This window comes from Carettochelys insculpta, chromosome 1, assembly GCF_033958435.1.
Source record: "Carettochelys insculpta isolate YL-2023 chromosome 1, ASM3395843v1, whole genome shotgun sequence".
NCBI lineage: Eukaryota > Metazoa > Chordata > Testudines > Carettochelyidae > Carettochelys > Carettochelys insculpta.
In genome coordinates this window covers 122518997-122542189 of record NC_134137.1, presented here as the reverse complement: position 1 = coordinate 122542189, position 23193 = coordinate 122518997, and the positions used below count along the sequence as shown (strand labels likewise).

General features: G+C 44.0%; 1 protein-coding gene across 2 annotated transcripts in view; it reads right to left on the bottom strand.

Annotated features, from left to right (window-relative positions):
- Nucleotides 1–8628: 8628 nt before the first annotated feature.
- The window catches only part of EDAR (ectodysplasin A receptor), a 113605-nt gene continuing 99040 nt past the window's right edge, over nt 8629–23193 (bottom strand). For both annotated transcript variants that reach the window (XM_074983227.1, XM_074983231.1), the window contains 3 exons: nt 22110–22266; nt 14843–14903; nt 8629–11128 (listed from right to left, as the gene is read on the bottom strand). In XM_074983227.1, the coding sequence (XP_074839328.1) occupies nt 10809–11128; nt 14843–14903; nt 22110–22266 (538 nt within the window). In that variant the 3' untranslated portion in view covers nt 8629–10808. The remainder of the gene's footprint in view (nt 11129–14842; nt 14904–22109; nt 22267–23193) is intronic.

Here is a 23193-nt window from a genome sequence, read left to right as displayed (position 1 = left end):
GAAGCAGAGTTCTGTGCCTGTCTGCCCCGGAGCTCCTGGGCTGCGTTTACACTACAAAAATAACTTTGAATTTGCTTATTTTAAAGTACAACTTCCAAGTTGAGCATCTACACACCCTGCTCCTGTTTCAAAGGAGGGCACTACTCCATTCCCGGGAATTGAGTAAGCACTTTGAAGTTGGGCTCCCTACTTCGAAGCTAACTTAGAAGTAAAGGAAAATGTTTGTAGACTCTCTGCGGACTACTTTGAGGTAGTGCCTAACTTCAAAGTTAACTCTGAAGTTAATTCCTATTGTATTTGCACCCCTGGAGTTGTAGGGCAAGTGGAGCACCTGGATGCTGTGCTTCTGTCTCTGGGAGCTGCAAAGGAGGCAGTCCTCCTTCAAAGCTTTTTTTGGTTTCATTGACAGACAGTGGAACAAACAAGAGACCCAGGTGGGCAAAGTGGACAAAAATTCCTTTGAAAAATTTTGTTTTTTTGCAAAAAGGGCTATTTTTTAAATTAGAAAATCACTGATAGGTTTTCAAGCAACTGTAATAATAATTAATCTCACTTTACAGCTCGGGTAATGGCATGGATGTCGAGGAAATTAATGGAATAGATGTCACTAAAGGCCTTTCCTTGTCCCTCCTGTAGGATACCTTAATCTTAAATTTCCATCCGCTCCTAGCTGCTGGATGGAAGAGGGAGCTTCTCTGCTTCTTCCACAGCATCTTGGATGTTGTGAGAAAACAGGAGCGTTTCCATTACCCTACTCTTCACTTCCGTCTGCTGCAAGACAGGGTTGAAAAGAAGTTGCTGCAGCTCCAGCCTCCCTCCTCCTGCCATTTTTTGTTTTTGTCTTTTGTCCTCTGTGAATAGCTCCACTTGCCTGCCTGTGCTGCACCTTATGGCTTGGTGACCTGTTTGTACCTCTAGCATGAAGCTGATAAGTTGCTTGTATGTTTTGTGGCATTCATGGTACTCGCCTGAGTTATCAGCTGTGAAACTGACCACAATTGGATTCATTTCACTGTGCCAGTGTTTGGCAAAATTATGAGCCGCACAGAGGCCAGGTTGGAAGTGGCACTGCATTTGTTCACTTGGATGCTTGCTTCACAACAAACTCTAGAAACTGTGTTTAAATAAATGAAATGTTATGTTTGGCAGTACTCTGTGTCATACTGCATCATTCACCTTTAACATTGGGGCAAATACATATTTTGTTCATGAGCTACATCTTTGGTTTGATGAACATAAAGTGAACACTTCAGTGAAATTTTGCTGTTGTTTTGGATGTGTGTGTCTGGGCAGAAGCAGGTTGTTGCTTTTTCGTAAACACAGTGGATTTGGCTAACAAGCCCTGGCCTGAACAATTGGACCTACATAGTTGTAGTCTTTGCCAGCCAATCAAACGTCTCTTTTCATAATGGCCTGTAATTCATAGTTGCCTACCAACTTGATTGCATATGAGTCAGTTTTCTATTTTTACGTTTTAAATAAGTGAAGTTAATAAATTAAAGGGAAAAGATTTTAAGTAGATAAATTAAGTGAAAGCTTGAAGCTATGCCTATAGCAATACTTTTTCCTTATTCGTTCACAATAAGCATCAGTGTCTATGTATGGTTTAATTTATCACATCACATTAGAAAAGAGCTGTGAGGAAAATTCATAATTCACACCTGTGACGTTACCTCCTTTAATTATAGGCTGAGATTTTTTTATTTAGAACTGAAAATCTTGAGGGATTGATAATCTGATGTTGAGCCTTCTAGCTCTAGATAACTCGTTCAGACTTAGCCCATGCTACCCATCTAGTAGAATCTGAAAGTTTGGTGATTTGTGTCAAATGATTTGATCCCCTACTTCTTGGTGGCCATGTGCTGAGCTCTGATAGTATAGTCACTCCATGAGTCACTATTTTCTCTACAATAGTTTAATGTTCACTTATTCCCGTAACTTTTAAAGATTATTTTTAAGAAAGGAGAAGTATGCCAGGACTTCAGAGTTGTCCTCTTCCCTCTCTGATACATCTCAGATGATATGTAACTTCCACCTGCACAGCAAGCATTGGTGGGAAAGGGGTCATCTTATGTGAAGGATGATGTCTCTAACAGAGCAGCTCAAGACAACTTGGTTTGGTACAAGTCTTCAATCAGCAACTTTCAGTCTGATTATAGGAGTATATTCCATTATATGAAGCTGGCAGTGTTTCACAGAGGCCAGATGGAACAGAAATACTGTGTATTAAGTGAGCAAAAGTAAGGCATTATAGTCAGCAGAGAGAACTTTGGACAAAGCTACTTGTTGTTAGACTTCTAGCTTTGCTGAATGGATGCTGCTAAATTTTACAAGTAGATTTTATGAGACTTTCTGACTTTCTGACTGTGGTTTAAAATAATAATTGGGGGGCAAAAGAAAGAACCCATTCCTTTAAAGAGATACAGAAGAAATTCAAGGATTTATATGTTAAGTTTTTCAGAGCACCCTCTAGTTGCTTCAGTCCAAAGAAAACTGATTATCTTGGCTTTTCTTTGAGTGATTGCACATGTGCATTCCATTCTTGGTGTGTACATGCCCTAAGCACAGTTGTTGGACATTTTTTCACTTAAACTTTGGTGTACCCTCTGCAGCTATGAGCCACTGTATGCAGTTATAAAAGGTGGAGCTTCCCCGATCCATCTGTTCCTTCTTACTGCCTTTGACAATTGTTGGAATCTGTTCATCTTTCTGTAGCTAGCTCTGTCATGGCGTATTTCTTGTATATAGTTATATAACTAGACTACTTAGTGAAAAGTTGTTTAATTAGTTTTTTTTTCTTGGTTCCCCACTTTTGGGTTTCCATTTATTATTACCAAGGAATACCTCAGTCCTGAGCTCCGAGTCCAGTCTTCCATAATTTGAAGCTGATGCCAGTGAGTGACCTGCACTCTAGGACTATGTCTACATTAGAGCGATCTATCAACAGAGGTTTCTGTGAGAAGATATCTTCCAACAAAACACCCGTTGACAGATTGCAGCCAGACTGCCAAGCAGATAGTGATCTGCTCTGTTGACAGCAGCCAGACTGCCTAACCACAGTCTCAACAGAATGGACAACCAGAAGCACAGCAGATAGGCCTGCCTGGTGCCCAGGAAGCCCTGCCTGTCGACAGCGGGCCCCCTGGAATGTCCAGACCAGCTTTCTGTCAACAGAATCTGTTGACAGAGGCATTCTGCCTCATGGGAGTGGCAGAACAATGTCAACAAAAGTGCTGCATTCTGTCAATTTTCTATGACAGAACACCCACGGAATGTGGACACACAACTGTCTAAAGTATTTGGGTGAGTCTTTCATTAGGGATCAGTGCCAGATTTGAAAGGTCGCCTTGTTCGGGGCCAAAAAAAAAAAAGGGGTGGGGGGATGGAGTAGCCACACTGAAATTTCTTTGATGGAGGCTACTCTGAAACCACCTTCAGAACCTTGTTGGTTGAAAAGAGTGCTGAGGACTTTGACATCTGTGAAAAGTGGGAATCCACTGCACCTGAGTCACAGCACTTGCGCATTGTCATCATTGCCCAGGAAGAAGCAGAAGACCTCTAAGGATGTTGCTGAGAGAGAGATTGCTGGATTCTCAATCTGCCAAGAAAGGGAACAAAGCGTTGAGCAGATTGACGTCAACTCAAAGCATTCCTCCATTCACTCTTTGTTGAAGGTGGCACTGTTGATACCGGATAAGGAGTAGGCATTCTTGAGCCTGGGAGCCAAAACCATATGTTCACTGTCCGTGGTACTGTCTTGATCTCTGGTGAGCTGGTTAGCGCATCACATTCTGGGGTACAATCCAGGGGTTGTGCTGTCACCTGCCCTGCAACTCTTGGCACTTCACAATGCTGTGGTGCTGTTGCTCCCACCTGGGCTGCTCAGAAACAGCCAAATACAGCGTCTGTATCTAGCTGCAGCCTGCCAGCCACCATCCAGTCGTACTATGACTTCCGGCTACTTCATTTATGGCTTGCAAGGTCACCCCCAATGTAGTATAATTGTAAAATAGCATTTTACAAAGCAATATTTATAGGAACTAATTTTCAGAAAAAGAATTATTTTTTCCTTAAAACTATGGATTCAACAGCTTTTCTTTTCCCCCTTGTGCTTAGTTTCCTGATGTGGCTCTGTATTGAGTACAGGTCTTTAAGAAATCTTCAATGACAACACGTTAAACCATCATGTAGGCTTGTATAAGAGAGAGGTAACCATGTTAGTCTGTACTTCAACAAAACAAAACAGCAGAAATGTAGCACTTTAAAGACTAAGAAAATGATTTATTCAGTGTTGATTTATTCAGTCCCACAAAAGCTCATCACCAAATAAAATAACTTTGTTAGTCTTTAAATTGCTACATTTCTGCTGTTTCATCATGTGGAAAGTGGAAGTTTCTTAGAATAGAATTTCCAAAGGATTCTTTCCTTGAGAGGTTAGGTTTCTCTGACACACACACACAGGCATAGGGAGTTCAGACTTTAAACCACATTTCTCCCAGTGCATCCCTTGGCCTTTGCATCTCTTCTTGGCCTTTGGTCCCTCTCCAGCTTTTGTGGCAATGTAGCTCTAATGGAGTGGCAGTGCCAAAGACTCAGCTGCCAATAGCTGTCACTGTGGATTCCCTACATCATTGGTGGAATGGTACAAATTTTGTTTGTCCTCAGTTCCTTCCCTTCCATTGGTCAGATCCTGATCGTGGAGCTCTCTTTGGTATCCTGGGAAAGAGAAATAGTCATGTGTGGAGGTGGCCAACGCATACCACAAACAAGCCAGTGGCAGATCTGTGTACAAATCTTGTGCAGATCATCGGGGCATGAACAGACCTTGTGTGTGAGCTGTACTGAGACTACTTTTTTACTGCTCTCTGTTTCCTCCTCACACTGGTACTATCCACCTATTGTACCTAATAGCTATTTTTGGCTAAGCAAAAGTATTGCCTGAGTTCTGTCCTGAAGGACTGTGTATCTTTTCTGCTATCTCTGCATAGTTTCATTCAGCACTGGTGAAGAGTTTGAGGGTGAGTGCTCAGGCAGGCTGTGAAGAACTGGATTTTTTGTCCAAAAAGACAGACAAATACAGGTAAGTCGGGAAATCAGAGCGTGCAAGGATATGTTTCAGACAGGAAGCCATGTTTCAGCAAAAACAAGAAGTCGTCTCTAGTGGCTTCATGAAGACTAACAATTTTATTATGGCATAAGCCTTTGTGAGTTGCCGCTCACTGTGTTAGATGCATAAAGGGAAAGAATAAGAAACAGTAAGGATATAAAGATGGGAGTGTTACATCAGGGCTAATGCAATCAGAGTGGACATGGATAAGAGAGTGTGAGTACCTAAAGGGGAAATTACTGAAATGAGAGAGCTTTCCTCGTCCCTATTCATACCCATTCTGATGGTGTCAAATTTGCATATGAATTCCAGTTCAGCAGTTTCACATTAGTCTGTTTCCCCATCCCACCCCTGGATAATGGCAACTTTCAAGTCTGTCACTGTGTCCCCTAGAAGGTTAAAATGCTTCCCCACTGTTTTTTCTGTCTTGCCATTCTTGATGTCTGATTTGTGTCCATTTATTCTATTGTATAGAAACAGTCCAGTTTGTTCAATGTACATAGCAAAGGGACATTGCTGCCATACATCACATCCACAGATGTGAAGGTGAATGAGCCTTTGATGGAGTGGCTGAAGTGATTAGGTCCTTTGATGGTATCACTAGGGCAGGTATGTGGACAAAGTTGGTAACAGGGTTTGTTGCAGGGATTGGTGGCCTCCCTAAAATTTAAGTCAGAGACTGCACCTCTTTGCGGGATTTGCACTAGAATCTGTTACTCAGCCAGTGATTGAAATACTTTCATAGTTGAGCCTTCTGATTGGAAACACAGGAGTACGTCGCAAGTGTTCTAAGACAGTCTCTGGTGCTCCCCTTCTCTCTCTTTTTGGGATGGTGTTTGTTAATTATCAATGGGTTGGTTGTGTGTTTGGGTTTGATTTTGGGGGAAAACATTCTGTCTAAAAAGTGGGTAAAAAAGGAATTATTTTTAAAACTTGGCTAAATGGAATGTCTGGGCTCCCTAATCTTTACAGACACTACTTAGATAATGAAAGTGTATTTTTCCTTTGTTTCCTCCCTTGTGTGACTTTATGCTTTTTTCACACCTTTCATTATTGTCTGGAACACAAAGGCTTTGTCTACAGTACAGCACGCTTTCGAAAGGCGATATTTCAGAAGGTCGTGGTGGAATGGGCCTTCAGCTGCTTGAAGGGCCGCTTTTGGTGCCTGCTCACGTGGCTGGAGGTCAGCCTCCTGAACGTGCCTGCAGTGGTGGGTGCGTGCTGCGTTCTCCACAATATTGTGGAGAGAAAGCACAAGCGATTTATGCAGGGGTGGGCCACCGAGGCTGTGGCTGCATATGAGCACCTAGCCCGTGCCCCATGCCTTCAGGGATGAATGGGAGGAAACTGCACAGTGGAGTGGGAGAGGGTAGGGGCACCTGAATCTGGAGGTGGGAGGGGTGGTGGGCCTCAGTCTTCCACAAGAGTCGGGGGGCTGTGACCCACAATGGCCTTGGGAGCTCCTACTGCCCCAGGTCTCTGGGGTCCCTGGTGGGGCTGGGATGAGACCACAGAGAGGTAGGGGGATGCTGTGGTTATAGGTTCAGCAGCAGGGCCTGGAGGGGTTGGAAGAGCTAACCCAGCATGGCCCACCCTGTTGGTGAGCAGCTGCACCAGTTATAGCATGGCAGTTGGAGGGATGCTGGGGGGGCAGGCAGTGAGGTTGGGGTGGCAAGAGTCGTGGTGATGGAGGTGGCAGGGGCAGGCGCTTGACAACAGCCCAGGTGAGGACCCAGAGGCCCCTGGCAACCTTGCACCAGGCCTCTCATTACACCCCACATCTGTCCTCTTGAGCTCCAGCCAAGGCCATGGTAGTCTGCTCCTGGATGGCCACAGTGTGCAAGGTGACCTCCTCCTCCTCCCTGTGGTGGTGATGGCATGGCCTCTGGGCATGGGCCCACCCAGCTGACAGGGGTTTCAATGGCCCAGGCACTCGGTGGGGAGGATCTCTTGGCCCTGGACAGGACTCACATGGTCCTCAGACTGTGGTGCTGTGGAGACAGAAGGGAAGACGGGGCAACCCATCAGCCCCGTGATCTGGCCCTGGGGGCTGTGCCCCCCCCACCCTCTTTGGCCAGCCCAGCCTCTGATGGCCTGGGGGATCCTGGGCACTTAGGGGTCCCTGCACAGGTGGTCACACTCTGAGTGAGGTCAGTCCCCCTCCCAGTTCTCGCCAGGCTTGTGACTTGTGGTGCTGCCTATGTCGGGGGTGCTGAATATTGTGCACAGGCCACTCCGTGGCCTGGGGACAGTGGTTGGCCCTCTGCCAGCTGTACTGGGCTGCCCCACCCCTGGCCAGGGGTGTCTGATTCACCATATACCTACCTGAGGGTCCCTTGAGGACTTCAGGGGTGGCTGAGTGGAGGGGTCCTGGCTGAGGAGCTGGAGGGTGTGGCTATTACCAGGGTCCCCTCCTCATCAAAGGATGTCTCTGTCTCCTGGTCCCAGGTTCTGGCTGTGGCTCGCAGCTGGTCATCAGGCACCAGCTGGGGCTCTGCCGCAGATGCCACCATGTCCAACATGGCTTCCATTTCGGCTGTATCCTTTGGCCCAGTAGTCCATCAAGGGCCTTGTAGCGAGGGCAGCCAGTGAGCACTGGCTGCATCCCAGGCTTCGGTGTATGCGTGCTGTAGCTCTTTTTTACTTTCGACCTGACCTGTTTGGCTGTGCAGGTTGTGGGGGAGCACTTCCTCACCCCTCCCCGGTCCTAGGTGGTCTTTAATCAACCCCTCGCTCCAAGAGGGGGCATTCTTCTTCGGCCCTTAGTTGCCCTCCAGGGATCCCTCTGATGGGTCAGAGGGGAGGTCCTGGGGGGCACAGGGGTCCTGTGAGCTGGCCAAGGTCTGGCACGGTGCATTGCTGGTCTCTGGCCTTGATGAGCAAGCATGCTGCTGGAGGCTCATGGGGTTCCTGCAGCCAGCATGTTCTCAGCTTCCTGCCATGGAGTTTCTGGGTCCCTGCATCTCTAAATGCAGCTGGATGTGCCAGCCATAGAGCCCCACTTGTGCTGGCAGGGGTGTCTCTGCATGCCAGCTGTCTGGCGCCATGGAAGGCTGCTCTTTTGAAAGAGCAGCCTATGGAACATCCTACACATGTCTTTTTTTGAAAGAAGATTTTGAAAGAAAGGGCTCTTCCTGAAATGGGAAGGGAAGAGCGATTTCAAAAGGTGTCCCACATTCTTTTGAAATTATTTTTGAAATAATGCTTTTTGTGTGTAGACACTCCGTGGATTCTTTTGAAAGGCGCCTTCCTTTCTAAAACTATTTTGAAGGAACTTGCTCGTGTAGACATGGCCAAAGTGTTCTCTAAAATCAAGATTTACAAGCACAAGTTCCTGAATTTAGGATCCCAAATGCCTGGCCTTTGCTACTTCAAATCATCAATGTACATTGTGTTGGCAGTCTGTCCCACAGGAATATAAAGCACCTGCCAGCCTTTCAGTACTTTATTTAATGACACATTTCTGGATCAATAAGCAATTTAAATGAAGACTAGATGAAAATTATGTTCAACGTCTTTATTTTATCAGCATATAATGTTTATTTATATGGTACAATATAATAATTTATATGTACAGCATTAAACAAAATTATTAGAAATGATGCCTTTTGGCAAGATATACAGAAATATTTTGGTTTTATTCCTGTGCAGCTTTTGTGTAACACATTTCATTTTTTATATACTAAATTAAATAACATTAAATAGTCTGTATGCACTTTGACGCCATTAATTTCAAGGATCTAATGTTCTGCAAGCTTAATAAACAAACAATTGCCATTTTTCTTTACATAAGTATATATGTCAAGTCAATATTAAATGAAACAATAAATGATTGACCAGTCTGATAGTTGTAGGACAACCCTGCGATCAAAAATTGGTGTAAAAAAGAGAGCAACTTTCCTCTTGATTAAAAATGGACTCAAACTTTAAAACACAGGTCTGTCCTGAAATCCTGGCCCCATTAAAGTCAATTGGAGTTCTGTTATTGACTTTAATGGAGCCAGAATTTTTAACCATCCTTTTGTTCAGTGCTGTCTGATTTTAGTTCTGGCCTCATCTAAAGTTTTCTAAATGTGAAAGTATTTTTATAAAGGAAGCAGCAAACTTTTCTTCAAGGAAAGAATTATGATCAAATTTGGTATTTGCAAACTAACTATGAGAAATATTTTTATAATTTCCATAGGACAGGTGGGAGAAGAAGATTTCAAAGAAACAATAAAAGGATAATTTAATTATGTAGCTCCCAGACTACACGAAATAATCCCAGAAAAGATCAGCAAACTTAAATGCAAAAATGATATTAGCCATTCAGCACATAATTACAGCCCTGTCACCGATAAATTCTGCATGCTCACTGGTGGGAAACTGGTTGTTAGTGTCAAGGATATGAGTGATATTTTTGTAACCTATAAGCACAGTCATGGAATTTGTAATTTAAAAAGTCATGGAATTTGTTTTAATTTAGTAATAACTCTCACTGAAATCTGTCACCACAGCATTCTAGCAATGAACTGAATTGTAGATTAACCAACAGGGTTGTTAACAGCTACTGGCTTCTGACCTATGCAATTATAGGTTAAAAAAAACCAATATGTCAAGAAAAATTGAGATTTGCTAACTTTTAAACAAGTAAGTTGATAGGTTGCTCCTGTGGACAACCCCAAAATAAAGCTTCCATGGTTTGTTTGACTCTGTGTACATGTTCATATCATCATATTTTTACAAGAGCATAGTTTTTGAAATGTCACTTGATTTGCTACATTGTCTTCTTTTTCAAGCATTTTATTAAATCCACTTTTTTTCCTTCTTTGTCTTCTGCAGGTGTAGAGTATGCACAATCTTTGTTTGAAATTCCTCTGTTTGGAATATAATTTAAGAACAACAAACCATTAAGTTATTAATACCTAAAAAGGAAAATGTCTTTTAATGCAATAAACAAGTGTCTTTGTTTATAAATACAGAGAAGAGAAAAGAATTGTCCTTTTAGTTTAAGAGCAGTCTCTGCCAACTTTGTCACCAGCATGTCTTGTCAGTTAACAATTTGCACTTATGATTTGTGAAATGTCCATATAAATCAAGAATGGTCTAACACATAAGTCAGTAATTTAAGGCGCTTGGATCATGTAGACTCCATTAGAAACTTTTTTCATGCAGTATGATTAGTTAATCTAAGCATTTTGTTTTGATAACCTTATGCACACACTTCTTGACTTAATAAATCCATAATATGTATAAGGAATGAAATTGGTTGCCAACTAAATGCATTAGAATTGACAGAGGTGTGCCTCATCTGTATTCCATGGTAGTGTATCTAACTGTAGACAGCTATTAAATTATTAAACAGAGCCCCAGGTGATAGAAATATCCTCCGACAATAATTAAATGCTATCAACAGATTGACCTGGACTTATATGTGTAAACTGTGTGGAAAATGGACATTAGTTTCCATGATCAGTAACTGTTTAACAAGTCATTCTGTTTAACTAAATATTTCATGTTGAACTTCTCAGAACTTTTTTCCCCTGTTTTGTGCGTGATTTATTTAGTTGCAAATCTTGCCTCACTTTACTTGTTGGAACAACACAGAATATAACTAATGAATGAGGAAACCACCAGGTTTTTTTAAGTCTCTGTCCCTTGTATCTGAACCATTGCTCTTGGGATCAATGTTCGTGCACAGCCATTGGACGCGAGCCTCCCCTCAGGAAGTAACTGCTGGTTCAGGTGAAGGCATTACTTGTGCCCACTCCAAAATATCTGCACACAGAGACTCAACGGCATCTAGACGCTCAATTTGCACTAGTTTGGTTAAAAGTTCTGGGATACTGTAGCCAGCTGTACTGATGCGGTCAAACAGCTGCATGCCGTCTGTCATCCCACCTATTTCATCCCGTTTGAGTCCAAAGCTCTCAGCAAGGTGGCGCCATGTTTTCACAATCGCTTTTTCTGAGTTGTATGTCGAGCTGAGCATCCTGCTGGTCTTCTCCAGGCAGTCAAATGGAAGCTCTGTGGGACTGAGTCCTACAAAGTAAATATTCTTTAAGCCAGGAGAATCCAAATAGAGACCTGGATGACTACTGGACATGCACCCTTGTTCCTCTCTGCAGTGTTGTTAACATAATTTTAAAATATTAAATAACAAGCACATCCCCTAAATCAGGGATTCCCAACCTATGAGTCAGGACTCAAACATGGGTCACCATTAGATTTGTTAAGGGTCACCAGCTGGGCTGTTTGCAGCTGCATGTAGCTGTTAAACCATTTGCAGTTTCTTAACACTGCTGCCTCAAGAAGATATCTATCATTAGAGATAGCAATTACCTTATGCCTAGGTGCTGCAACTTGAGTTAATTGGTTTTAACGACTTACCTGCTGGGAGCAGGAGGTCTGGGGGTTGCTGCCCACCCTAGCAGCCCCTGTGAAGAGGCTGTGGGAGGAGGGGGAGTGTTTAAGGCTGTGGCTGGTTAGGGCTGTGGGGAGGTCTAAGACGGGGAGAAGTTTGGGGCTGTAGGGTGGGGGGTTCTGAACCTGGGGCAGTTTGGCACTGTGTGGGGTGTGTAAGGTTGGGGGCTGTGAGGGGGTGTAAGGCTAGGGCAGTTTGAGGCTGTGGGGGGGTCTTAGGCTGGGGTGGGGGGAGGTGATGGTGGCTTGGAGCTATTTTGTGTTCAGCCCCTGGAACGTTTAAAAAATTGCTGTGTGGCCCCTAGTGAAAGAAAAGTTGGACCCCCCTGCCTTCCGCATTACAAAGACTGCTTCCGTGTCTTTGATATTTGTAATGATCCCAGGCAAGCCACTTAATAGTCTCTGGCAGTAATTTTCACCTCCCACTTTTCTCTTCCCTCCCCTTTTGCCCCCTGTTCTCTTCTATGTAGCCGATTTCTCAGTTTTCATTATTTTGTTTGTGACCCTACCCCCAGTCCCTCCAGCTTCTGAGTGTGGGGTTTAAGTCAGGGATGGGGGGGGGGGAACAGTTTGAGGTTGAGTCTTTCTCCCACCGTAACTCAGATAAAATGTAATAAACTATAATAAATAGTGTTATTATTTTATTAACATAGTTTACCTTTTTTATGGAATAACTATTAATATATAAACGTGAGGGAGCACAATTTTATATTCTTGCCTCAGGCACAAAATTAACTAGTTATGGCACTGCTTCCCCCCTCCTCAACCCCCTGTTTTTGAATTGCCTTGGGTCACCAAGACTTTCTGAATTTTCAAAATGGGTCCCATCTGGAAAAGGTTGGGAACCACTACCCTAAATCATCTGAGAGGAACACTGCTTGGCATCCTTTTTAGGTTATTCTTACATGAGTATTTTGAGAGGGTGTACCTAAATTAATAGCCCCAAATGACAGTATCTATTGAAAAAATCTTGAAAGAAAGAAACTGCAGTGGTGGGGGAGAGAGGGTAAGAGGAGAATGTATATGTGAATTTGGACGAAAATAATTAAGAGCATAAGAACGACCATAGTTGGTCAGACCAGTGATCCATGTAGCCTATTGTCCTGTCTTCCAACAGTTGCCAATGCCAGGTGCTTCAGGAGGAATGAACAGAACACAGAACTGTGTGATCCATCCCCTGGTGCCCATTTCCAGCTTCTAGAAAAATAGTCTCCTCAAATGGAATTCTTAACTGAGTTATGTGTTACCTTACTATTGTATCCCTCTCAGGCAATTTGAAAGTATCTGTCACAGAGCTATATGAAGATACATACTTAGTGAGCACTTCAAGAGACACAGCTAAGCATGTCTAGTTCAAGAGTTTAATTTTGGTTTTTCAAACTGGCCAACACCCACCAGTCTTCTAGTAGTGCAACATTGTTATTTAATGGAATAGAGTGTACTTTGTTGACAATAACCATCTCCAACAGCTGGTTCAGTATTTGACACACACTCTCTCTGCAGGGATAAGATGAACACAGGTGCTACTATGATGCTTACTGCCTCCATGCATATCAGTTCCTGTAGCAGTTTAATTCTTGAAATACCTCCATAGGAGATCTTGGTCAATATTAGTGCTGATCATGTGGCTGAACAGATGCTCTTTGCTAGACAGTTGTGCCATAATACTAGATTTAGTGCAGGAAACAGCATCAGTAAGAAATAATTAAGGATCAATTTGTGAATGCTAGAAGATAATAAGGTGATAAGTAACCACATGGATTTGTCAAGAACGAATCGTATCCAACCAACCTAGCAGCTTTTTTAGACAGAGTAACAAGCCTTGTGGAAGTGGTAGATACAGTGTATCTTGACTATAGTAAGGCTTTTGATACTATCTCACATGACCTCAGAGAGATGCTAGGGGAAGGAAGCCTAGATCGAGCTTTTGTAGCGTGGATGGAGAATTGATTGGAAAACCAGTCTCAGAAGGTAATTATCAGAGGTTTACAGTCAAGCTGGAAGGGCAGATTGATGGAGTCCTACAGAGATCAGTCCTATGTTGGTTCTGTTCACTATTTTCATTAATGCTTTAGATAATGGCATGGAGAGTACACTTTTAAAGTTTGCAGATAATGCCAAACTGGGAGGAGTTGCAAGTCCTTTGGAGGACAAAATTAAAATTCAAATGATATGGAGAAATCAGAGAAATGGTTTGAAGTAAATAGGATGAAATTCAGTAAGGACAAACACAAAGTACTCCATTTATGAAGGAACAGTCTGTTGCCCAGATACAAAATGGGAAGTGACTATTTAGGATGGAGTGTTGTAGAAAGGGGTCTGGGGGGTCAGAGGGGACCCATAAGCTAACTATGAGTTAAGAGTGTAGCACTGTTGCCAGAAACAAAATGAAAAAATAACCCACCATCATCCTGGGATGTATTAGTAGGAGTGCAATAAGCAACATATGAGAAGTATTTTTTTCACTCTACTGTGCGCTGATTAGTCCTGCACACATTTCGTGCAGTTCTAGGTGGCACATTTCAGCAACGATGTGGACAAATTGGCAGAAGTCCAGAGAAGAATAACAAAAAGTATTAAAGATCTAGAGAACATAACCTATGAGAAAAGATAGGAAAAAGTTGGTTTGTTTAGGCTGGAAAAGAGAAGACCGAGGATGGACATAAGTTTTCAAATACATAAAAGATGTTATAAGGAGGAAAGAGAAATTGTTCTTAACCCCCGACGCTAGGACAAGAAGCAATAGGCAGCAAGGGAGGTTTAGGTTGTACATTTAGAAGAAATTTCCTGTCAGGGTAGTTAAACACTGGGACAAATTGCCTTGGGAGGTTGTGGAATCTCTATAATTCCTGACAGGTGGTTAAACGAATGCCAGTGACAGATGGTCTAGAAGCTGGTACTTAATCATGCCCTGAGTGGGTCTTGAACTAGATGACATATCAAGGTCTCTTCTAGTCCTGAATTTCCATGGTAATTAGGAGCTAGATCAAATTAAGCCCTTAAACTGTTTGACTTGGAACCCGTGTTTTCAGGATGGGGTGGCAGATCAGGGTAGGGTTTAAAAAGCTGAAAGGGAACTAAGAGCTGAAATACAAATTTGATCCTTCCCAAATCTTAATTTTAAATTTATCAGAACATATTTTTATCAGTGTTCACCCAACTTGCTTTAAAAATAACTAGTCCAAATTATACAATTTATACTTTACCCCAAATTTGGATTATATTTTTGCAGATCACTTTTTTGCAGCTGTGAAGGCAAAAATATATATTCCACAGCCAAGAGTTATGATCTAATTTTATACAGTCACTTCAATGTATTTCGTTCACACTCACCTTCAGCGACACTGCACACGTTGGCATATACATCAAGTATCTTTTGCCTTCGACTTTGAATCTAAAAGGAGCAGCAAAAAGTACATTTTAAAGACTAGTATCTAGGCCCACTGACTTGGAGAGCAAAGGGTAGTTGCCCAGAGCCCAGTGATTCGGAAGGGTCGGGGGCTCCTGCCCATTGCCACCACTTATGCAAGAGCAGCAGTGGCTGGAGTCCTGGGCACCTTAACTTGATGCCAGAGCACCATGTGGTGCGTTCCAGACAGCTCTGAGGGCAGGCTGGGAGGTGGGGCAGGGCCAGTGCCGTGTGTGCCAGACAGAACTGAGGACAGCTGCTCCCAGCCCTGCCTCTTATGCCTGAGGCCCTACCCATTCCTTGAGTGCCGTGCTTGACCCCTCCCCGCATGCCCAGTCACCAGAAGCTTTTAGCTGTAGCCAGTAGCCATGGGGTCAGTGTGGCGACCAATATATGCACCGTCTGACTCCAGCCCTGCTGAGTTCCTTCCCGCCCTGCTACTGAGTCATTGGAGCTCTTGGTTTCTCTGCTCAATTCTTTAGCTAGTAGCCTATTGCAGTGTAAATAGTTCCTGAAGAAGTGTTAATAGTTTTAGTACTTGATAGTTAGTCTTAGTGTTTTAACTAATAACCAAGGCAGGGCTTTCCATCCCGCTCAGTGCCTCGGCACTGGGGAATGCCTGGCGCCCCAGGCTTTAAGACTTGTTCAGAATGCAGCGAACATATACACAAAAGTGACCCCCATTCAGCCTGTTTGATCATCTTGGGGGAAGGATACTTGTGTGATCGCTGTCCAATTTGTAAGGCCCTTAAGCCCAGAATATTGAAAGACAGGGCCCAGCGCCTTAAAGTCCTCTTAATAGAGGCGGCCCTTAAGCCTCAGGAGTCTCCAGCAGGAGCGGTGAGTGGAGCCTCCTCAGTGCAAAGTGCACCAGCACCATCAACCACAGTGCCACCTAAGGACTCCCAGCACGGAGAGCAGGTGCAGCTACCATTGCCTTCTCAGCACCATAGGAGTCAATCTCCTGTGCTGATGAAGAGGAGGAGGCACAAAAGGCATCATTCGCCCACATTGAAGCAGGGCGGCCTCAAGTCCAGGGCTCCAGCGCACACTGCTGAAGGGCAGGAGGTGTGTACATTGAAGCCGATGCAGAGCAGGAGCCCATAGGTGCTGGACTTGCCCTCAATGCCAGAGGTGTTTCGAGTGGCACAAGGACTTCTGCACATTACGGTGCTGGGTCCTTCTTTGTCTATGAAGGACAGGTGCTATAGCACTGAAACGGAGCAATTGGGGCTCATGGATACGACACCGACGCCAAGCCCTGCACTCACTTTGATGCCAGCACTGACACCATATTCAGTGCCGCGTGCTCCGGTGCCGACCCAGCAAACTGTGGGCCAATTTCAGATGCCCTATACTCAGGCACCATCCTCAGTGTGCATAACATTGGCGCTGACTGTGATGGCCCGGCATGGTCATCTGCTCCTGACTCAGCATCAGAGTCAGGCACCTTGTACTCAAGCTTTGGACAGAATGGGAGCTTGAGAAGGTCACGCCATAGCCGTCACAGGCACCGTAGTCATCACTCAGATGATACAAGTTGGCCGCTGGCTCCGCAGGCAACTCAGCAGTGGCCCTTCTGGTCCCTGTGTGGGGCCAAGCCATTGGAGTGTCTTTAATGGTGCTGGGGGCCCCACTGCTCCCACGCTCGGCACCGTCAGCATCACTGGGTGGCCTACCACCGGAACAAAGACAGGAAGCTGTGGTCATCATGGAGCTGCCTGTGTCTACTTTGTCGGTGTTGACCTTGGCACTGTCATTGATGCCGTTGCAGGGGATTGAACCCCTTCAATGCCAGCGCCATCCATAATTGTACCTATAGTGCCGATGAGGCAGGCACCAGTCCAGGCACTGGCACTGACTCAAGTGCAGGGAGTGGTAACAGCACTGTTTGTGCCACCTGTGGTGGGATTTTCTGCCTAGCTGGTGCCTATACCAGCTCCACCCATGGTGCCCCCCAGTTTGCCCATAATTCCCCTGGGGGGCCAAGTGCCTGAACAGGTCACTACTGCCCTTCCCTTCCAAACTGAGGTGCAAGGGCTATCATCTTCTTCCTCCCCGGATGAGGCAGTGGCAGGCTCATCGGCCTCACCTGTACTGGAGGATAGCAGGGCTTTTCAACAACTCCTTAGGAGAGTGTCCTAAAACTTGGGGGTGCAAGAGGAGGAGGTCTTAAATGAAATGGACCCTGTTACAGACATTTTCACACAGTATGATTAGTTAATCTAAGCATTCCGTTTAGATAACCTTACGCACATGCTTCTTGACTCGATAAATCCATAGTATGTATAAGGAATGAAATGGGTTGCCAACTTAATGCGTTAGAGTTGATAGAAATGTGCCTCATCTGTATTCCATGGTAGTGTATCTAACTGTAGACAGCTATTAAGTTATTAAACAGAGCCCCAGGTGATAGAAATATCCTCGGACAATAATTAAATGCTATCAACAGATTGACCTGGACTTACATGTGTAAACTGTGTGGAAAATGGACATTAGTTTCCATGATCAGTAACTGTTTAACAAGTCCTTCTGTTTGACTGAGGGCAGGCTGGGAGCGGGGGTGGGGTGGGGCCAGAGCAGTGTGTGCCAGACAGCACTGAGGGCAGCTGCTCCCAGCCCTGCCTCTTCTGCCTGAGGCCCTACCCATTCCTTTAGTGTGGTGCTTGCCCCTCCCTGCACACCCAGTCACCAGAAGCTTTTATGTGCATTTTGTCCTCAACAGGCCCCACCAGGGTGGCTCTGCTCCTAATCAAACCAATTACCACTGTGGCTAAAACAATTTGGCAGATCCCTGCTTCCAGAGGGTGCTTTGTCCCATCCCAGGGCAATGAACATTTGTTCACGCGCCTCCCACCTGACTCCCTGGTAGTGGACGCTGCTAACCATAAAGAGCGCCATGGGTTCCTGCGTCCCTCCCTGAGAAATAGAAAAGCTAAGCACTTGGACCTCTATGGAAAAAAGGTCTATTCAACAGGCTCTGGTTACAGGTATGCTTATAATATAGTCAGTACCCTGTATAGGTTCTCTGAGATGGTGCCACCTGAAGCCAAGCAGGACTTCACAGCCATGGAGGAGGAGAACAAACCGATTTCAAGGGCAGCCCTGCAGGCAGCATTGGATACTGTGGATGCTGCCACGAGAGTTATGGCTTCTGGAGTGGCCATGTGCAGTGGGACTGGGTTGCAGGCTTTGTCAAAAGGCTTCTGAAAGGTTTAGAAAGAATCAAGCCTCAGGTTCTGGCACCACGGCCCCCTTGGGATCTCAGTTTGGTGTTAGCCAAGCTTATGGGGGTCTCCTTTGAACCCCTGGCTACCTGCTCCCTGCTGTTTCTGAGTTACAAAACAGCATTTTTGTGGCAGTCACCTCAGCCAGGAGGGTAGCTGAGTTGAGGGCACTTTCAGTAGACCCCTTGTACACAGTGTTTCACAGGGATAAGGTTAGGCTGAGACCTCACCCCACATTTTTACCTAACGTGGTCTCTGCATTTCACGTTAACCAAGATGTTTCCCTACCGGTATTTACCCAAAGCCCCAGGCCTTCCCCAGGCAGCAATCTTTGCATACCTTGGATGTTAGAAGGACTCTGGCCTTCTGTGTGGATAGGACTAGACCCTTTAGAAGAACACAGCAACTCTTTGTGGCAGTTGCTGATAGGCTGAAGGGCCTGCCGGTCTCTTCCCAGCAGACTTCCTCCTGGATAGTGAAGTGCATGAAGGAATGTTACAATCTTGCGGGGATTCCTCCCCTACCTCCGGTTAGGGCACGCTCCACGAGAGCGCAGGCGTCGGATGTGACGTATTTGGTGCAGGTGCCTATCCAGGATGTCTGTCGGGCAGCCACCTGGTTCTCAATTCATACCTTTACAGCACATTACGCTTTGACACAGCATGCACAGGAAGATGCTGCGGTGGGCAGGGCTGTCCTGCCATCCGTTCAGGGGTCTGACCCCGCCTCTTAGGCACTGGCTTGTATTCACCCAACTTGGAATGGACACAAGCAATCACTCAGAGGAGAAAAGACAGTGACTTGTTCCATAACTGGTGTTCTTCAAGATGTGTTGCTCATGTTCATTCCAAAACCCTCCTGCCTTCCCCACTGTTGGAGTAGCCAGAAAGAAGGAACAGAGCTGGGGGTGGTTGGGGGGGTGCTGGGCTGTGCATATTTTGGTTACCATATCAATGCCACTCCAGGGAGTGCCGCACTGACCCTGTGGCTTCTGGCTAGGGCAAAAAGCTTCCAGTGACTGGGTGTGCACCCATGCACACCCAACTTGGAATGGACGTGAGCAGCACATCTCAAAGAACACCAGTTACAGAACAGGTAACTGTCTTTTTGCCCAGCACACTTTTCTACACTACGCAGAGGGCGTACTTGAAGGAGTAGTTGCTAGCTGGCATTAAGGGTATATTATGCCAGTTGGAACATTTTCAATTAAATATATTTTTTACCAAAATATACTTTTGTCAAAGCTAAAGCAGAAACATTGATTTACACAAGAAGGGTTTTTGAAGTCCAGAGCTCTCTGAGCAATTCTGATGAGAGAGACATGAACTGATCTGATCTTTTCAATCTGAAACCAGATGTTTTAACACATTTCTATTTTGCAAAAACATTGAAAAGCTTTTAGTTTTGTTCCAGTGCCAAATGAAAACAATTTTAAAACCTTAAAAGCTGTCATCATGCGGAATTGTTGTCTTTCTGCCAACTCTAGCTCGGAGAACGCTGTTAGAAAGAAGCTCTTTTTCATGGCATTCAAGCACCTTTTTCACAAACCCACCAGTTGTCACAAAATGTACTTAGAAAACACCATACAAAAAGCCTGTTTGAGAGAGGATGGTGTTTGGTTCATTTTCACTGGCCTTCAAAAGCCCAAGTACATCAATCCAGTAGTATTGCTAGACCTGTGGTTGTGGACGTCCTGTTGAGAGCTGCTCACTTCATCTGTTATGTAGACACCTTAGGCCGGCAGGTATTTTGAACATAATGAGATGGGAATAAAACTATTATATGGATTTTACACATTTTTGGTGTTATTTCATAATACAATCTTGGAAATTTGGGGTTTTCTAAGCACAGCAGCTGTTGTGCATATGGAGTTGGTGCATTATAAATGTGTCAGGAGCTTACATCTCGGATCCCCCATTTTCTCTCTCCACTAGGGAGCCTTCCTTCTGCCCTGCTTGTCTCTGAGGCAGAGAGAGACTAACACCTCACGCACAAGTCCAGCCAGAGGGACACCAGAGTCTTCCTTGTTCAAAGGCTGAGGTTGATGACAATGTTCTACACCGAACCCCAGAGCAAATGCCTGTGTTTGTGTTTTGATTGTGGAGTCTCTGTGTAGAAGCTCACTGCATAATATTTTTTTAAACAGAAGAGTGCTGTCTTGAATAATGTGAAGAGCCTGCCAAATCTATCTGTGAGTGTCTCTATATTTTTCCTACCTTGCTCTCTAGCTGTCCTTAGCCTCAATTAACACCCATTAAGCTCTGTCTAATTTACTACATCTCCCCCCACTGCCTCACCCCGCTAGCCCCAAGTACATTAGTCCTTGTCCAAGGCATGACACCTGGTTTGGTCATAAATCTCAGGCATGGAAGCTGAGTGCCTTAACACCCTCTGTATTTCCATCAAAGACCTTGTTTTATACTTGTGAAGAGGCCTCAAGTCACTATAACAGTATTTCAGGGGAGAGGTCTAGGGCAAGGGATCTATGCTTTAAACAAGATGACAAGCCTAAGAAATGCTTATAAGGATGTCTCTATTGTATGCATAGTTCTTAGAGCCTTTTCTTATGGCAGTACCACTTGGTCTGAGAACTGCCATACCAGATTTCAGCCCAATGTGAAGTCCACCTAGAAAGTGGTGTCTACATTCTGTGATGATGGAAATACTTGGGGACATATAAGAAAAACTCTTGTGTAGTTTTAATGATAATGATCACCTGTTTATAGCATTTAAAAAGCAAAGCTAAAACCATTTCCCTTGGGGCCAAGACTTTCTATAGCTGGTCCTAGCTAAATCATCTCAGCCATTTACATTAGACAAATGGAAAAATAATACACTTTTCAAACTTTTAAAAAGTTTCTTTGTCAGCCTTGAGTAACCAAACAAATTGAAAACTTCTGTCTTGGCCTGACTGACTTCATTGTGCTTGGCATAGTTAGTATTTTTAAAGCTGTGAAAGTATAAAATATACCCATCTGAACATGTGCATTTTCTTTTTAAATACGCTTTAACGTTAACATGAGTTAACATGTTAGTGGTAACATGAGAAAGTTTGATATGTCCTTTGGCCGCCTTTAAATACAGTGTGAGGGAGGAAGCCAGCACACAAATAGTGAAACTAAACAGTCAAATGGTGCAGGTGTGGTTCTTTGTGATATTGGAGCCACCTTCAAAGTGACTCTTGTATTTTTGAGAAAATAAGCAGGAAAGATAAGCAGAAAAATTAAATAATAGGATCATAGAATCCTAGAGTTGGAAGAGACCTCAGGAAGTCGTCAAATCCAACCTGCTACTCAAAGCAGGACCAGTTCCAACCAAATCGTCCCAGTCAGGGCTTTGTCAATAATGAAACCTTAAGGTGTAGAAATGAGCGTGTTGCACATAAGCACACAAAAGGCAAGAAATTCAAAAGCTAAGGGTCCCTCTCTGACACTAGACCAGCTCTATTGTTTATGCACTCATGTTCCTACAGCAACGTTAATGCTATTTGAATGCTGCACATTTTATGGTGTAAATTTGAACAAAAAGTCAATGAAATTGCAAGACATGCATTTAAACAGAAAAAAAACAAGGCTAAGTTTTTCTTTCTTGCATTGTCTGTTGAACTGCATTGCCTGCTACATTACTGATTTTTTATTAAATTTATATTATAAAATGTACAGTATTTCAAACAGAAGAGTTAATGTTGATATAGTAAACTTGCTTTGTAATTTCCTGACTTTTGGGTGCTTACTTTCTCAGCCTTTAACAGTGTATGCACATGCAGCATTTTTAGCATGTTGAAGGAATGCTATATGTTGTCTCTATAGCTGAGATGGTCTGACAATTTCATATTGTCATGCAAAACTTTCCTGAAGATTAGTCGGCTCTGCTTTGTAATTCATTGTTTTATTATAGTGATGATTTATGCATGTATTTTAACCATCAAGATATTTCTCTGTTTTCAGTTTTGAAAAAGCCTTACCCCAGCTGATTTGTTGTTTGTAGATTTGTCCCTGGTGAGATGAACTAAAGATAACAAGCACAAGTCTGGGGTCCCTTGTTTATCAACAGCAGCTTCTTCATCACTGTCCATGCTACGGTTTAAAAGTTGTTCATTTTCGGAAGATGCATCATTTTCACTGAAAAATTATAGGTAAGGTTATGGCAATGCAGCAACTCACAGTCTGAGTCCAGTTCTGTCTTTTTTCCTATCTTAGGCTATGTCTAGACTTCAACTCCTCCTAGAAGTCTATGCTGTGTCCAAGGAATGCATCCATTTTTCCAAAAACAATTTCAGAAAAGCAGACGTGTTTTTTCGCCATCCCTGTCAACTTCATTCTATGAGGAAGAAGGGATGGGCTGAAAGAGAAGGTTTTTTGGAAATTTGTTGCTGTGTAGACACACCAAATTTTGGAAAGGCCTCTTTCAAAAGCAAAGAGGAAAAAAATACACAGATTGCATTTCTTTGTAGTCTAGACAAACCCTTAGAGGCAAAGGAATAATCCTTTAATTTAAAAAAAGTTTATCTTGAGGGATCACATAATTAAGGTTTGACCCTCTTAGTGACAATGTGGAACTGTCTATTTAAGCTACATGGTCAAGCATGCCCTGTGTGAGAGCAAGAAGGAGACCTTATAAAGGATGTTTTTTGTTTTGTATGTGTCTTTACTCAGGGCCAAATTCTAGCTCTTCCTGAGTGTACCTATGTCTACGCTGGGAGCTGAGCGGGTGGGTCCTAGCTTTCATTCACTTGCTTGTGCTAGTTTGGTGGCAGCTAGCATGAATAGAAATGGTGGCGTAGTGGTGGTAGCACGTGCAGCAGCAGCACGTAGCCAGGGAGTTCAGTAATCTTGTAACATATTGGTACAGAATTATTCCTGGGTCACCTGCATACCCAATCCTTCTTTTAGGCCTCAGATCTAAATGTGGCTAACCTAAAATCACACCAACCTCAGCCTGTAGGGCTTTTATTGCAGCCTTTCTTTGCTTGCTCCCTTTGGGAGCACAAAAATTTAACCCAGGTTATTATGGTATAAGAGGCCACTGGTGTTGTTAACCCATCGATA